This window comes from Protopterus annectens, chromosome 2.part0 (assembly GCF_019279795.1).
Source record: "Protopterus annectens isolate FY-2018-M chromosome 2.part0, PAN1.0, whole genome shotgun sequence".
NCBI lineage: Eukaryota > Metazoa > Chordata > Ceratodontiformes > Protopteridae > Protopterus > Protopterus annectens.
Window position 1 is genome coordinate 1,304,794,416 of NC_056728.1, and position 18,897 is coordinate 1,304,813,312.

General features: G+C 38.3%; 1 protein-coding gene across 1 annotated transcript in view; it reads right to left on the reverse strand.

The window, feature by feature from the left end:
• Positions 1–18,897, reverse strand: part of NSUN7 (NOP2/Sun RNA methyltransferase family member 7) — a 1,092,683-nt gene that overhangs the window by 9,422 nt on the left and 1,064,364 nt on the right. The window contains exon 11 of the mRNA XM_044061490.1: positions 7,221–7,344. Coding sequence (XP_043917425.1) covers positions 7,221–7,344 — 124 coding nt within the window. The remainder of the gene's footprint in view (positions 1–7,220; positions 7,345–18,897) is intronic.

Consider the following 18,897-nt stretch of genomic DNA (forward strand, 5'->3'; position numbering starts at 1 on the left):
CACATTGGAGCCTGCACATTTTCTAAATGTCTACTAGATGTCAGCATTTATTGTTATTTGCTACAGAAATAAATCAGTTTTGTCAGCATAGATTAATTTCCTCTTAATTTTCAGGAAGATTAGTGAAGGGTGCTTGGAGGGACGAATTAGACAATAACCAAGTCATAGCAAAATGACCTCCACCAGCTGATATCCATTATGATAAAGATACCAAGATATCTCAAACACTGCCTATACTCAAGCACCTCATACCCCCACCATACTTTTAGTATATCTTCTCTGTATCTTCTTGGTTCCGACCCTGAGTCAAATGAATGAATGAATTAATTAATATTTTTTGACCAGGAATGTCTAGCAGGGGAAGACCCATTTTCAGTAAAGTTCTGGGTGACAACTTCTAAAGGAAGCAGCGAGTCATGAGAAGTATACATTTATATAGTGTATCACTAACCTATATACAGAGAGACAACAGTAAATGCACAATAAGACATATACAACATACATACACTTTAATATGAAAGGAAAGCAGTATATCAAGTATATATGATATATACATTTCAATATGAGAGGAAGCATAAATTGCACAAGTTCTACATTTAAATTGTATCACCTACACATTGTCCAATCAGATAATCATATTTAGTGCATGAAATTCCACAATTATACTCCACAAACATGAAAACAAGTTTTTTAAGCGCCTGACATGAAAAATGTGCTTGACAAGCTTTTGTTAATTAGGTCTTGCAAAAAGGATTAATAGCAGACAGTCCCAATGAGTAAAGAAGCATGACAGAAGGTGAACCTGATTTAAAAGTTGCTAGAACTTCATCCTGCCACACTTACAAACATAAAAGTGTGGCAAAGTTGGCAGAAATAAAGTGTCTAACATCTTTTAAAGCTATTTGTTCTTATGAAGGACACTTCAATTCTGTCTGCTGTCTGCCTGGTAGCGCTAAGTGCTTTTCTGGCTATCAAAGACTTTGAAAGCTGCTAAAACACTTTGTGCTCCTACAATTTTTTTCTTTAACTGTTAAAACATGGACACCAAACTCGGTAAAATCCAAACAACAACTACAGCGACAAGGCTAAGAAGGTCTACATGTTTGTACTCACACAATAAATTTAATAAAACAAGCATTAAAACAGGTTAGAAAAACAAACCAAGTAACATAAAGCGCTTTTTGTCTAGTAAAGTGACTAAACTTCATCAGATAAAATGTTCCCTAAACACTGTTACTTAAATTTAAAATTGCCATACCATGTTGTTGTATCCACTGGGATTAACCCTTATTGTTAGTATCCAGTCCAAATATCTAATAGAACAGAGTCATTGAACCACAATTTAAAATTTAAAAATTACAAATCTAAGTACCTTACTCTTGATATTAGAAAACAATTAAAAAAAACAATTAAACAAACAAAATAAAGCCCCAAAGGGTGTGTGGGTGCTGGGTATAAATATTAGCTTACTTAAGAATTAAAGTCATCTTGTCAAACCTTTCAGTTTCAAAATACATGCAATGGAACAAGTTTCATTTAACCCTAGAAATTGGCCAGAATTCAGTCTCAATTGCCATATCAATGCTAGTATTGCCAGTAATAGGGAAGTTGGTCCCCCCTATTGTCTAAAGGCACCTGGTCGATAGCCCGGAATTTGAACTTATGGGTCGGGTGATCAGCACAATGCCATGCCAATGCGTTGTCTAACTTGACCGTAAACTTAGGGAACGGGTGTATGAGCATACTTACTGCATTAGTAGGAACAAGTTAGACAACATAAGGGTTAATCCCAGTGGATACAACAATAGTCACATGGTGTGGGAATTTTAAATTTAAGTAACAATGTTTAGGGAACATTTTATCTGATGAAGTTTAGTCACATTACTAGACAAAAAGTGCTTTATGTTACTTGGTTTATAGGAGTACAAACGTGTGGACCTTCTTAGCCTTATTGCTGTCAATACATGGAGACTTACTGTCCAAATGCACCACATTATGCGAAATGCTCTGCATTTGGAATAGAACACAAGCAGTGTTCCATTGTTCCACATCGCAAGGTGGCGGTCCTGCTTTCCATTCTCAGAGTGGCTCAGAGGTTGTAATTTTATTTTAGCTAATGGGCACAGAGAGACAGATGGAGAAAGCAAGTGAGCAAGAGAGAGAGAGAGAGAAAATGGGGCCAGTCAAAGAGCAAATGTCCTCAGGCAAAGTGACCAATCACAGATCTGCTAGTTTTCACGCCACTGTGATATTTTGAAAAATTGTATCACAGGGCACTTTATTCTTTGGGAAAGGAGTGCATTAATACTTCACCACAGATTTTAAATTTGGAGGCAATACAGCAGAGAGCTGCTTTAATTAAATGGTCTACCTCATTTGCTTGGTTGTCTGCTACAATTTGTGTGTGCCGGATAAAATGTTATGGCCAGAAGCTGCCGCTTGGACGTGGAGCTAGATTGATCCATTTCTGCAGCCCTGTTTGCTGTGAACTATTTATTTATTTATTTTATTTCTATCCTGAGCTTGGGGCTGCTGGAATTAGTTGTATTGTCTACAAAAGACGTCTACTGAACCTGCTAATTTAAGTTACTAGGGCTATAGTAATTTGGGTGAGGGATAAGGGGGGTCTTCTAAAATGTATAAAAAAGCATACCTGTGCTGACCTGTCCCAGATTTTACCTCATAGTTTTGCCCTGTCCCTCCTAAAAACTTGTAAATTCCTGATGAACAGTTAATGTAAGACATTTTTCTTTAGAAAATACATTCTGATACAGAATGCATTGCTCTAATAACTTTCTGAGTAAACTATAATATAACCTTGAGTGAATAATATGCAATAAATTGAATCTGGTTGTGGGCCAGCTGTCCCTCATAACATTTGGCCTTGATTCATGAACAGAGAAAATGAAAGCTACTATTTGTAGAAGTTGTTCTGGGGGTATTATCAGGGCTGCAGTATGAGGAAGGGGCAATTATACTGTTTTAAAATGTTGAGGTATGCCTCTAAACTATCCCTGACTTTTGCATCATATTTTTTGCCCTGTCCCTTGGAAAAGTTTTTATTTTTCTGCTACATCACTAATAGTTATAGTCAATGTCAAACATTGATGATATAGTTCTAGTGACATTATAATTGAATTAAAATAAGTTGTTAAAAATGCACCACTGTCCCCATTATGTTTGATCTCTGGGACCGTTGGGAGGTATGAGGTAGCAATCTCCAAATATTTTGTTCTGATTTATTAATTTAGTGCTGCAGCTTGGGGAGGGGGGGTCTTCTGAGATATATATACATACTTCTGAAGTGTCCCTGACTTTGACTCATAGTTTTGCCCATGTCTGGTAAAAGTTTTGATTTTTCTGGTAAATCACTGTGCATTAGTTAGCCAATGCCTGACACTAAAGCATCATGCTTTCTGTTCATAAAATGTATGTTGATGCAAAGCTTGAAACACAAGAATGTCATACTTTTTCTTTAGAAAATACACACTGATGCAAAATATGTCTTTCTATTAACTTTATAAGTGAATTAAAATAATATGATTTTTTTATTGAAGAATTTGATAACACAAATGTACAGTATGCTTTTGATTGAAGGACCACTTTGGCCAGGCACCCTGGAACGGTACATTTCCACACAGTGTGAAAATAGGTTGTTTCACATTTTGGCCATTTGTCACACATTACTATGGCTTGAGTCCCACATTAGCCTGTTAAGAGGTGGAGACCTACGCATGGAGAAAATAAAGCTACATGCATACAAAAAATTATGATTGGGTCTCATCAATCACATCTATTATATATTCTCAACATAGATACCCAGTTTCACATCCATGTCTTAAACACATAATAAATTGGTTATGAATGCAGACCCTATCATAATCCTCTACTGTAACAAAGAAATTCAAGTGAGGTACAATCAGAATAGAAAAAAAGGCAAAAAAATGGACTGTAATTATGTGAAGTTCAGAAGGAAAAGGAAGGAGTCAGAACCAGACATAGACAGACACAGTACAAGTATACAGCACTGTGAAGGCAAATTAGCCAAGTAATACCACAAGGGCAGATCCAGTTGCTAAAGAGTTAATTTAACTGCAGTCTTGAATTTTGGCTTTTCAGACATATACCTTAAATTATGTACAAATATATTCCATTGTTTACCGATAAAAACTATAAACCAGAATGACCATTTTTTTTTGGTAATGCTATTTCTCCCCTCTTGTCTGTCTATCAGTGGCCCACATTTCCTCGAGAATTGTCATACCGGAAGCCATAAGGGATTCTGTGACTAAGCCCTCCAGTGACTGACATAAGGACAGTACAGTTGTGTACACCTACTATAAATGTAGATGTTCGAGTGTCTTCACTGTTGCAGTCATGAATGTAGGGTTCTCCCCTGCTGGCAGGCAGCCCTCGGTCGGCCAGAATCCCAAAGTCTGGGTCCGGCGTCGGCTGTTCAACCATGCTCCCTGACGTCAGAGTGCCAGGAGTATAAAGCTGACAGCCGACGCCATCTTCTCCAGTTTTTCTTGCCCCAGATGTCAGGAGTCCCAAAATGAAAAAGGTCCCATAACCTTTGCAAATACACCTCAGAAGAATGGTGAAAAAAAGGAAATACACAAAAGTAAAAATAAGAGGGGACAGGAGGGAGGGAAACTTTTTATCAGCTGATAATGCAGGAAGGCACAAGTTTAGCACTGAATGAATGAAATACTGTGACTGCTGTGCATTGTATTGGTTTATTTAAAAAGTGAGTAGCTGATGTCACCTATTTAAGTGTTTGTCTTTGCTCTTGTGAGTTATATGGTCTGTAGAAGCCACTTGTAGTGGTGAAAGTGCTTACCTACTCACACTTGTTTATTAAAGTTTTTTATGACTGCCGTGCGTCTGACTGTCGTTCGTTTGGTTGTTGCCATACTCATATTTTATGTTCTTGGCAGTCCGTTTACTCAGGTGATTTTTTTTATCTTAACTAGCTCTTTAATATACTTTAGAGAATGGGCGACCTGTACATCACATGCTAATTGGAGAATGAATGTTCTCCACCAGGGTGTTAATCTACAGGTAATCTTCTTCTTCTTTCGGCTTTTTCCCGGTTAGGGGTCGCCACAGCGGATCACCTTGTCCGGTAATACCTGCTGAAAAACAAGTTTGCCATTTCACAGCAGCATATCAAGCTGTCATGGAGGTTGGACTGAAAGTAACCTGAATGAAAGTAACCTAACCGCCACAGTATTTTATGCTCACTAAGCAGTGCTTTTGCTGTTTATCGAGTGTAAAATTAAAAAAAAAAAAGAAAATTAAAATAAAAAAAGTTTATATGTGTTTATGTCTGTGTGTGAGTGTATGAAAATGAGAGAGAGAGAGAGAGTGATCTATCAAGCTTTTATTTTACACTCACTAAGCAGTGCTTTTGCTGTTTAGTTTAGCGAGTGTAAAAAATAAAACAGAAAAGTGTGTGTGTGTGTGTGTGTGTGTGTGTGTGTGTGTGTGTGTGTGTGTGTGTGTGTGTGTGTGTGTGTGTGTGTATGTGTGTGTGTGAGAGACAGAGTGTGAAGAGTGAAACAATCAAGCACTGGCAGCAGTAGCAGTTAAGGAAGTTTGAATACCATTTAACCTCTTAACTCAATATAGCTGGATAAAGCCTAAAATAAATGAAGAACAAAGGCTCAAAATAGGAACATATTTTAAATATTGCTGTTACAAAATTACAAAGTTGCTTGAATAACAGGACTATGTTAGTATGCATCTTCTGAAGTGCAATTGTGTGTATATGTGTGTTTGAGAGAGTGAGATGGATTGATCACTGTTAGCAGCAGTAAAGAGGTTTGCATACCTCTTGACTTCTTAGCTGAAGAAATCTGGATAAAGCAGAAAACAAAGGGGAAGCAAAGGCTTAAAAACAGGAACAAATGTTATTTATTGCTCTTATAAAATTTCAAAGTTTCCTAAATAAGATTTGTGTTAGCATGAATTTTCTGAAAGAAATAAAGTCTGAAACTCAAATATATATCATTATTTAGTGACTTAATCCCCAATGACTGGCAATAAACCATTTCAGGAGTAAGGGACCGAAAAATAAATATCTGCATATATTTTTAAAAAAAATGGTACATTTTGGATGTAAAATGCTTCTTCCAACACCATTTACATATACTACAGCAAATTTGAAACATTAGGTGGAGGAACTATTTTACACCATAAATATATAAAATATAATATAGTAATAATAAAAAGTAAATAAATAAAACAACAATTTTACAGACAGCCCATTCTCTAAGCTCAATAATGGCCTCCAGGGTGTGCGTTACTGTGTAAATAATGCACATCTGGGGTGGTCATTATTTACATAGGTAATGCGCACCCTGTTGGGCATTATTGCCTGCTTACCAGCCTCAAAAACATTTAAACACAGTTTCTTCACAGAAAACAACAGTTTTAGAATGTTTAAATCAACTTTTAAATTATCAATCACCGAAGTGAGCTCCTGTTTAAAAATACAGCAGAGTTGTGTGACAGTCAATACAAACACATATTTCTAGCTTAAAACATTATTTTCCAAACAGGTAAGTGAATTTAAACATTAAAAATAAACATGTGGAAGGTCTTCCCCAAAAAAAACTTATCTGCCCAGCATTGGAACAGAGCAAGCCCACCACTGATCCTCAAAACCCAGCAGGGTAGCACTTTATTCGGTGGCAGGAAAGGTATGAAGGGCATGGCACCCAAACCTATCTTTTCAGTGAGCTGACTAATGGCCTGGGCACATCACCTCTGGGTGGTATATATATCACTATGTCCAGAAGTTCTGTACCAACATTTGCTTAATGTTAAAAATCCTGCATCTACATTTGTCAAAGCAGGCACCCCAGCCTCAGCCAGAGACCCAAGCATAATGAACACATTAAAGCTCACCTCTTCCACTAAAGTAGAAGAAACTGTCATAGGAGGTTTAATCATTTTAAAGTTAACTTGCCTGCTGAAGTTTGACTACACTAATGTATGCAAGTGACCAGCAGTGCATACATAAATTTAAATAAAGCTCTGTCAACCCAGCATTCAGTATGATTTTTTTTATTTCCAGATCATCCTTTGGAAATGAACTGCACGGCTGTTTGCACTACCTGAAACTTCTGATCACCTAGTCAATCAAAACCTTAATACAAACATATCTAACAAGGCTACAGAGTGTATAAGTGTGTATGTAGCAAAATACCTACCTCTCTTGTTAGGACAGCTAGAAAGTAGCCATTTGATTTATCTGATGGCTCCACCTTAAAGAATCCATCAGCTGATGACTTTATTTCAGACATACTGAATAAAGGTAGAACAGGGGGATTCAGACTGTGAAGAAAACAGAAGCATAGCCTAGGTATTAATCATATAGCTTCTTCAGATATACATATTTATCTATATAAACACATTCTTCAAAGCCGTATAATTACTGATCCCTTAAATGAACATCAGTGAGAAAGTGGAATTTATCATGCTAATTCCACTATGGCCATTACATTTTTTGCCTTTTAGCATTTAATGGGCATCCATACTGCAGCTGTGTGTCACATATGTTACAACAAAATACTCAGAACTGACGTGTTCAACATATGTTACAAGACCGCTTTACTCTCAACCTCATTTGGCAAGAATATGAAGACATAAAAGACAGACTCTTGCAATGATTTCAGTGTGGCATACACCTATTCTCAGCAACTGGTCGACTTATTTTTAATTTGTTTTGAAGTCTGTGATGGTTCTCTCCTATTCAACACCTATATATTTTATCATTAAATGACCAGAAGCTTCAACATCAACTGTTTAAAACAAGTCATAAACTTGGTGTGACAACCCAGTTTACAAATTACACACAAGCTTTAAAACTTAACAGTCAGTACTTCTACATGCAAATAGGACAAATACCATTATACCACTAGGTGACAGAGATGCCAGGCTGTGTTTGATAAAGAAAGTCTGTGTGAGGCACTCACCACAATGTTGAATCTTCAGATATCATGGGCCTGGTATGAAACATATCATCACCAAAGGCATCTGTCACTTACATTACATTTTTCAAAAGTTCCGGATAGTACAGCCTTGATAGCATCATGCTTCCAGTGCCAGTTCTAAAATGTACATTCAAGACTTTTTTGCCCTCACCTTCTACAATCTCAACTACCTAAACACACCTTATGCTTTTGTGGATATGACTGTGACATGCCTGCAACATAATACAACAAACATTATACATTTTTTCAAAGAGCTAAAGAAGCACTTGGTCAGGTGTGTATGGAATAGTATGAATCTGTTGCAAGAAACAACCATAAGGATCTAGAGTAATGGTAAACACATCAATTTACTTTTCCTGTCTTTGGGAAGTCTCTTGCAGCCAATCTACACTATGGGTTAGAGTCCCAAGTAAAAAAGAATTAGATGGAGGATGGAAAATATTCAGAAGGAATCCTTCAATACTCGGGGCAAAATACTCTGTAGCCTAGCTATTGTAAAAAAAGCTCTTGTTCTAGAAATCTTACCCAGTTTTATGAATGTGTAGACTGAAACATTTTGCAACTGCAGAGCTATCTCGGAGGTAGTCACAACCCTGGCAATGGAAGCCTTAGCTGCCCCAGATAAAGGCTAACCATATTTCTATATACCAAAATATTGTGTTTTTTGATCCAAGCCTTTCAAAAATACCATGAAAAACTGCAAATAATTTTGAACTGCCTTAGTCCTCTCAATATAATCTTGCACTATCTACAGAATCCATGTAAAGTAGCTTTTGGCTTTCACTTTCCTAGGTGGACTAAAGTTCTGGGAAATAATTACTTGATTTAAATTTAAAACTGAAGCTATATCACAGGAGAGCCTAAGATTAAGTTTTTGAACACAGATCCTCAACTGTGGATTTAATCACTCTCTCTTAAAGGAGAAAACACAGTTTTCATTTAACTATATGTGTTGGGGGGAGCAAAGATTTTATTTATGTACATTCTTAACTTTATATCCCACTCTCCCACTATCTGTCCAGTCAGCACTTGAGAGGATTGGCGTGCAATGGGCTTAGAATGAAAAGAAAGCAGCCTAAATCATGTAAAATGCTGCTACCCAGGAAACATGTTTTTGCTAGGTCTTAAGCCTTTGCCTGAGACCATTAATGGTATTCATCCCCCCAAGACAGCCATCCCTGCCCACCTCATCAGGTGAGGTGAGCAGACAGAAAGTCTCGTCATTCTGCTCATTCCCAGGCCATCTCTCTATCATCTGGGTCACTAAATGAACCTTGGCCGCTAATACATAAAACATAAAATAGTTCTTACAGTTACCCAAGCCATACAGAAAGTAATGAAAGGCTCCAATGTGGACAATACCTGATATAGGGAATTCTAACTGCAGATGTTACTGTCACTAGATAAAGGGGCTTCAAGGATAAGTGCATCAAATCACAAGCAGCTGCTGCCACAAACAGTGGACAGATACATTTTATCATAACAATTAAATCCTTGTGGAAGGAAAGAGCCATATAATTCTGTAAGAAAATGAAAGTCTTTGTTCTGACTACAGAAAGATTGTTTCAGCAGAAGTGAACTCGGAAACAGAGACAAATCCAGCACTAAGCAAACTAGGCAGCTGCCCAGAGACCACTCGCTTGGAGGTGAGGGGAAGGCTGGGGTTGGCCGGGGGCTCCCACATAATTTAATTTCTTCTTTAAGACACATTCTACACCTGTGTATGCATCTTTAGTATGAAGCATGCCCAACAATGCAGATTTAAACATTGGAACTCTATGTGTGTGTGTGTGTGTGTGTGTGTGTGTGTGTGTGTGTGTGTGTGTGTGTGTGTGTGTGTGTGTGCGTGTGTGTGTGTGCATGTGTGTAAAATACCCTAATTAGGGATCGCAGGTAGGTTATTTAACTTGCTGAGGCTCAAACCCTTTACCTTAATTAAGAGAGATGAGCCTGAATGCTCTACACCAATGACCAGACTGTCATCAGGGTGCATTTTCAAGGAAGTGTGAGTTTCAGTTCATTTACAAGGAATTGTGAATATCAAGGGAAAAGAGGTTTACTGTTGCTCATGCCAAGTCTGTTTTCAATGTGCAGTTATTTTGTTTGCCAAATGGCCACCATCAGTATTTGTACTGTAAAACTTGAAAGCAGTGTTAGTAGCTCAACAGGTTGCATACTTGGCTTTGGTGCAGAAGATGTGTGTTCTACTCCCACATCATGTAGACGGACTGCTGATATTACAGTGCACTTTAATGGGGGTAGAGGTGCTGCACTCCCAGGTGTGTCTCCCCTTGGATGAGATGATTAGTATCTATGAACCTGTTGTGGGTTCACCAGTCATTCCCTATTGCAATATTACCAGATTACCATTTTTTAATGTAACATGGGCGATTTACTCTTCAAGGGCAGCAGGCACTGAATTTGTAGATGAAACACTAAAATGTAGTTTACCAGCAAAAACCTCCTCATTGGCTGCAGATCTCTTTAATGTAGAATCATTCAGATGACTTTTACTTCTGCAGAGATTGTGCATATTGACTAATATTGGTGGACTGTATTGACAGAAGTCTGAGTGGCCTTTACAGTTGAAATGTTCTGAAATGGGTAGTTTTGTCATCATTGGGTCATATGTTTTGTTTTACTGCTTACTGGAAAAAAGTTCAAAACTACAAGTGGTACTGTATTATACAAGGAATACAATTTAACATAATCAGGAAGGTAAATCAAAGAACACAAGCATGTATGCAAGGTGCCTGTGGTTTAAAAACAGCCCAAAGGTTAAATTAATCCAACCCTGGCTACATGAATTTTCTTTGAACGTGGGTTCAATGCCATTTTGATGAATGTGAGTTTCAAGGGCAGAAAAGTTTACTGTTCACACTGTTTGTTTTCGTTTTGAGACTGTATTGTTTTGTTCAGCAAATGGCTAAGAGTGTTTGTGCTATAACATTTAAAATAAAAGTTTTACATTGAATTCAAACATCTTTAATGATAGCAGAAGTAAAGAAGCAAATAGTATGCACACTGACAGATCTGAACAGTGTATATGGTAACTGTGGAGAAATTGACAAGTAATGGGACACTGGAATGGCTGCAGGGTGTCTCTTGGGGCCCCCAATCCATTACCTTGCCTAGGGCCATATCTGACCATGATCGGTTTGGAAACCAAATAAATAAGCTAAGTCGACACTTATTAAAAGAAGGCAGAAAAGGATAAGCATTTAATAATAACCTTTCAAAGCAAAATGTTTCTGTTTAGCAAGGAAGGTTCATATACTCATAGGTACTTACTGGGATATTGATCAGTGATGATATTAAGAAGCCTAGCCTTGAATTTCCATTAAATTATTAGCCCTTATATTTTGTAAAACAAATATCCAAAGTATACCTCTCCATTCCTAAGTGCAAGAAATCTGGTTAAAGTGAATTATAATGGGGGGTCCAAAGACCCAAAATCAGGGACTGAATTTAAATATCGCTCTTATAAATTTAGAAAGTTGCCAGAATAACAGATTTTGCATTAGCATACTTTTTCTAAAGGATATCAAGTCTGAAATTCAAATGTCTGTCATTGTTAAGTAACAGTGATCCTCAATGATTTGCTATAAAAAACACAAATTTTATGAGGAACAGACCAAAAATAAGAAGCAAAAATGTAGACATTTTGTGAAAATCTGGATAGTTGAGAGGTACGATCCAAAAACAGGGCAAACAAGTACATGCTGGAATAATTACCTATTTCCCCATCCACGTGGGCCTATGATGCTAAACCTAGGGTGAATCAGCAGTTACCCAACTATTCATCCAAATTACATATGAATAGAGAAAGATAAGTACTCTGCTTTATGTGGAGTGGGTTCCAAAGTAGTTGTATTCTCTGTGATGGCATGTCCATATTCATTAAGGATATCCACACCTCCAGGCTAGTTGCTCAACAAAATGCATCCAAAATTATCCAAGTACAACTAACATTGGGCAAGACAATCCAGGTTATAGCTTGTTACAGATCTCCCACCATACCCCAGGATTCCCACTTTTCATTTCTTAAGATACTGGAAAATATTAAGGTACAACCCAGTACCTTAAGTATGGGCGATTTCAACTACCCCACCATTAACTGGGAAAACTACTCATGTACCAACTCATTTGCTCAACGTTTTCTGGAATTCATAAATTCCAATGCCTTGGATCAGCTTGTCCATACCCCCACCAGGGGCAGCAATATCCTGGACCTGGTCATTACCAGTATGGGTAACCAGTGTTCCATGCCAGAGGTCAACTCCTCGCTGGTCAGATCCGACCACAAGCTAATCACCCTAGACATCCATATCCCACCCTCACCCCCATTAAGGAAACCACCATCAAAAACTACTCCAAAGCCAACTTCATGCTTCTTAAGACAGAAGTGGCAAACTTCACGACACCCATGCAGATGGAAAATAGAGGTACAACTGCTGAATCTTACACAAATGCACTGTATAAGCACTTACACGAGTGCATGGCTCGTGCCATCTCCAATAGAAGCAATCTGGTGGCCCCCTGCCATAAACAAACTCTACAACTGAAGGAAGAAGCTGTTGCAAAAAAGAGTAAAATCCCAAGATTGGATGAACTCTCTGGTCAGCCTCAGCAAGAAGCTGAGATTGCTCATAAAATCCTCCAAAGTCAGTTATTTTAATAAAATCACCACTGATTCCAAAGACCACCACAAAGCATTCTACAGCTGTGTCAAGAATCTCAATGGGAAGACTCAAATCTGCTTTGAGCTACAGCACAATGGCACTAAATATACAGAACCAACCGATATTGCCAACATCCTGGCAGATAGGTTCAGTGCTAACCTTATCACCCTCTCACCCTCCAAAGGGCCCATCTTAATAACGGAAGAATGCAAAGCCCCTGTAGTCAGGGATGAAAAAGTAAAGACAGCACTCTCCAAAGCCAAGAACACAGCATCCATGGGAACAGACAACATCTCAGGCTGCGTACTGCACAAATTATTTTTATTTTATTTTATTTTACATTTGTTGACCGGGATGGTCCGACTGGATACATATCCATTTCCAAACTGGCACCCCACCTAAGTACCGTGTTCAATCATAGCCTCACCTCAGGCTATGTGCCTACTGAATGGTTCACAGCGACGGTTATCCCACTCCACAAAGGGGGTGCCACCACAGACCCTGGAAACTACCGCCCCATTAGCCTGATGAGCCTGGTCTGCAAGGCCATGGAATGTACCATCTTGGAGCTTATAAACAAAGACATAGGTAACCTCCAAACCCTGGACCCCACTCAGTTTGGGTTTGTAAAAGGTAGATCATGTCTACTAAACCTGAGGGACTTCTTTGAAGCAGTCACTAGAGCTGTAGATGAGGGCAAGGTAGTGCACACAGCCTATCTTGACCTCGCCAAAGCTTTCAATACCATCCCCCACTCTGGAATTATAGATAAACTCACTAAACTGGGCATAAATCCCTATGTCACAAGATGGGTGGCCAACTGGCTCACTGACAGAACCCACACAGTAAAAGTAGCCAACTCCAAGCCCGACTTCAGACCAATGACAAGTAGAGTACCACAGGATTCGGTCCTGGGTCCTCTCCTGTTCGGCATCTACTTCTCTGAAGTGCAGGTCAACACAGAAGGTCTTTGGCTAACAAAGTTCGCAGATGACTGCAAACTGGGAGCCATAATAGAATCACCTAATGATGTAGACATTCTATAAAAGGGACTCACAGAGACAGATTCTTTGTGTCAAAGTCATGGCCTCAAGCTCAATGCCAAGAAGTGCACTGTTATCCCCATTGGGAAAAACTCGGTACCCATGAACTACCACATAGGTGGTAGCTCACTAAACACTGAAAGTGTGATGAGACCTTGGGACACAGGTGGACAGTGGTCTCTCCTTTGATAACCACATCGCCACAGTAGTCAGGAAATCCTTTTATGTGGCACACCTCACCACAAAAGGGTTCTCCTCTAGAAAAAAGGAGGTCATTGTTCCTCTCCACTCATCATACCTCTTAACCTGGAAACATCAAAAATCTGGACAAGGCCCATGAAAAATAGGTACAAATCTGTACGCTGATTAACATCTAATTTGCATACATAATTGCGTAACTCCACCCACTCTGATGGAATTGTGGGATCCCAACTTTCAAACAAACTGAAAAACAGAACCAAAATATGGCACCAGAGTCCCCCTGCAGTCATCCAATGTCCCATTAGCTGGCTATTTCACCCCATTTACCATAAACACTAGTGTTCATACTGCTTTACTTGTACAATGATTATTTGGATTTTACTTTTACATTTTACAGCACAACAATGCACAAACACTAAGACATCTGGTAAACAAAGCAATACTGTCTCACAATGAAAATAGACTTGGCATTAAAACTACTCTGCTCTTGAAACTCACATTCATTGAAACCCACACCACATCCAAAGAAAATGCATCTGGTCAGTGGTGGATAAAGATTACCTTTGGGCTGTTTTCAAATCACTGGCCCCTTGCACACAAAACAAGAAACATACATGTGTTCTTTTCTTTGATACACCTTCCTGACTTCATTAAATTATATTCGTTGTATAAAACAACACACTTGTTAGAGAGAGCACATTTTAAATTTATCGTTTTAACATTTTTCCAGTAGGCTGTACTGTAGGCAATGAAACAAAATGCATGAACCAACAATGACAAAATTGCCCAATTCAGAACATTTCCATCATAAAAGTCTACTTCCACAGCCACACTATAAATAGAATGACAGTAGTGTAAGCCATAGGCAAAGGCAGTGTTAGCAGTGATAATAATGAAGAGATATATTCAAACATGTATATATATATATATATATATATATATATATATATATATATATATATATATATATATATATTCCCCCCCCAACATCTTTATAAACTTTTCACAAAGGCAATCTTACATTTATATAAATGAAAAACACATAAAATTATATCACTTTTAGTTGGACAAAGTTTACATCACAGATACTATTAAAACAACTGTAGTTGTAAACATTATAAATCATTTATAAACCTTCCAGTCACTGTCAGTTAAGCATTATATAGCTCATTCAAATCCTGCCTCTTAAACCTCGTTCCTGCTCTGCATATACTGTTTCCACAATTTCCATTTTTTTCTATGTAGTTTGCTCCTTCCCTTTTCTAAAGATCCAAATTCCAGTTGTTTTTATCTGTTACCATATTCACTACTTCAACATGTATATATACCTTGTCTAAAAAATCAGCTTGTTTTATGGAGTACAAGTTCAAATTAAGTTTGAGTTAGAATAGCAAATATTATCTAGCCAAAACAAGCCAACAAATCTTTTAGTTCCACAGTAGGTGTAGAGATATATCCCAGTGGTCCAAACCAAGTAGGTTACTAACAGAGCACTACAGAAAACTAGATTCTAATAAATATTTTGCACTGTAGAAAGCTGGTGCATAGCAAAGACCTCCAATGTCCACGTTCAATAAACTGAGATTGCTCATTAGCTTTCCATTTTTCCTTTTTTTTCCAGACTGAATCCTCATTTCTGTGTCATTAGGAGACGTTGCTACTAGTAAAGTCAAGGGTACCAGCCTTACACTTGTAACTCACTGCATTTAAATCCTCACTACCATCAAGTGTGTGTCTGCCTGCTGTGGAAAAAACAGTTTATTACTGAGAAATAGTTAATAGTAGAAAGAAATACTGACATGCAAAGATACATGCTTATCTCACTTGTGTAACTGTCTGCTTTTTATCCACTATCACAGTCGAGTTTTAATGCTTCCAGGCACAGTAACAATGTGGGAAGAATAAAACGCATTTGATTAGATTAACCAAGCAGCTTCTGGTCGAACCATCCTACATTTTAATTAGCATCGTATACTAAGGAAACATTGAAGTAGATGGTCTTTCCAAATATATATTTGCTGATTTCATAAATTTACGTTTGATTAACAAGTCAATTTATGGCTTTAGGCAAGCATACTTAAAAAAAGGAGAGACAATATATAGGAAACTTAGCTTGAATTCATCTGTTCTTTCATTGTTTCAGGCTTTAAAGTTTTAGTGTACTATAAATTAGATCCTTAAAATGTGGCTGTAAGGTAGACAGCCATCTGCCATCTGCAGTTATTTGGCAGCTTTGCCTGTAGGAAAATGAAAAACTTTTGGCTTGAGCTGAACAAATTACATGACAAATTCATTGTAGGGATTACTATTAGGAAAAGACTCGGGGATACAGCTTATGCCAATATCAGAATGGAAACATCAGGTGAGATACTTTGAAATGATGGTATCCAGTTTTACACACACACTCACACACACACACACACACACACGTCGCCCCCCTTACCTCTAAATCTATCTAGAAAACCAGCGAGCATCTTCTTCTGAAACTCCAGCGAGCATCTGTTTTTTCTAAAATAAATAAATAAATCCAGTCCCTTGAGCGAGTTGAGCGTCTTCTAAAATAAATAGATCTAGTAAATCCTTTCCGGCTCTGTTTCAAATGCATTTGAACTAGAGCCGGAAATACATGCTATGTACGAGTGCGAGCAAGTCTGACAGGCTGGTGGAGCTGAGGTCATCCCGCACGTGATGACGTCAGCTCACGAAGCACGAAAATTAAAAAAATAAAAAACAAAGTGCGAATAAATCGAAAATGAAGGGGTGCCACTCGGGAATCGTAGCACCTAATTTTTGGACCCCAAAACTCGGTAAAAAACAAGTAATTCGGGACAGTTGAAAGGTATGCCACTCATCCCTCATCAGACCTATCATAGAGTACAATGGCCCATTTGGCATGTATCTCATAAGGCACCTACAACAATTGGAAAGGCCACAGAAATACCTCACTAAGAGGATTACTGGCCTCAAACAGATGCCATACGCTGACTGTCTAAAAAAGACTCCCGCTCTACTCCGTCGCATATCGCCTACTCAGAGGCGATCTCTGCCTAACATACAAAGCTATGTCAAACCTAGAGCTGTTGGACATGCTACACTTAAAGAAATCCCAATCTCCCCAAACCACACGCTCCAGGGACCTAAACCTTGTCCCCACAATAAACAGAACATGCTGGAGGGATAGATTCCTGCCCCAGAGACTTCCCATACTGTGGAACAAAATACCCATTCATGTCAAGTAAAGCTCCTCATTGTCCCTCTTTAAGAAAAACCTTGACGACTGGATGGGAAATAAAAAATTCACCCCGGGGATCATTTCTACGGCATTGCTTGACAGGGGCACAGGAAAATAATTTTCTTGGGTGGCGAAAGCAAGGGAACCTTTTTGGCTAGGCTTATATAGGCCCCAAGGCCGATAGCCTAGTACCTACCTATGAACCTATGATGCATACCTACCCTTCCTGCATGTTCTGATAATTTTGCAAAAGAGACTGAGGTCCCATGAGTGGGTATATATAATACCACTGTTGTTGTGAATATGTAATAGGTCTTTCAGAATAGTGTCTGTTAATTCTTTACGTAATATATTTGTAAAATATTATTTTTGTCTCCCTTTGAATTTTTATAATGCCATCAGATAAAAAGGGAATCTTGGAGATGAAAATGGATCCATTCAGCAGACAAAGAAGTATACAGAACTTTTATTGTAATGCAGGATTTTACTTTTGTTCATAATTAACAAATATTGCTAAGTCAGCAGAGTGACTACGTCTGACTTTGTCAGGGACTCTTTGTTAGAAGAGTGCTGTAATTCTGAAAATGGGAGAAAGGCACAGAGATAGCCTGTCCATTACAGCCCCAACAGGGTTGCCAGATTTATGAAAGGAGAGTGTCGCTTTCCTACTTTGTACACAATAATAGAGTCTTCGTGGGTTCTCTTCAAGCAGCTTTATTATATACAAACACATCACAATAAAAATTTACTGACTGTAACTTAAGTAACTTATATACAAACTAACTACTGCAATCATGCATGCTCACTCTCTGGCTGCACTCTCAAAATGGCACTAGGAATAGCACATGCCTGGTATATATACGTTCACACTCAGCCTTTGACATGCTTCTTAAAGACACAGTACATTCTGTCATACACTCTGATCTACATCTTCCTTCTTTAAGAAACAGATAATGAAACGTTATGAATCTATTCGGCATACAGATATCACAGGCAGTTCTTTGTCATGCATTTATACAAGACTAGGTACATGTATACACAGTTAAGTCCATGTTGCTGCATATTTCACACTGGGCCTGGATACTCGAGCATATCATGTGACATAAAACTGGGAACTGAGTTTAGCAACTGGAGCCGTCTCTACAAAATGTTTAACCTTGGAAGTCTTTGGAACATCTTCAGAAATGGAATCAAGGTTGGAGCACACTCTGGGATGGGAACAACATTTGGTTCACTCTGGATCTAGAGTCTGTATCACAGGAACAATGCTGAGATGATGTATAGGAAGAAGATGTCTGCGATTTCTCCTGTACTCCACACCCTCTGATTCTATAAGGTAGGATCTCGGCTCGGCACATATACCTGTAACTTGACCAATCTGGTCAAAACCTTTCACTGTTTGTATTCTCACTGTCTCTCCTTCCCTCAATGGATGAAGAAATCTGACTTCTGGATAGAATGCATCTTGAATAATTGAGTCTTGATGTTTTTATTGTTCTTAGCTTTAGGCCTCAGTAAACTGGAACTAACAGGTTTTATAGTTCTGGTTTACCTGGAAAGAAGTATTTGAGCAGGTGAGACAAGCATATTGTCACAGGGTATGTTTCTGAGATTAAGCAAATTCAAAAAGACATCGGTATTGTCAAGTTTTGACCTCTCAGGTAATTGCTTTGCACTCTGCACTGCACGTTCAGCTAGTCCATTTGACTGTGGATATTCAGGACTGTTAGTAACAT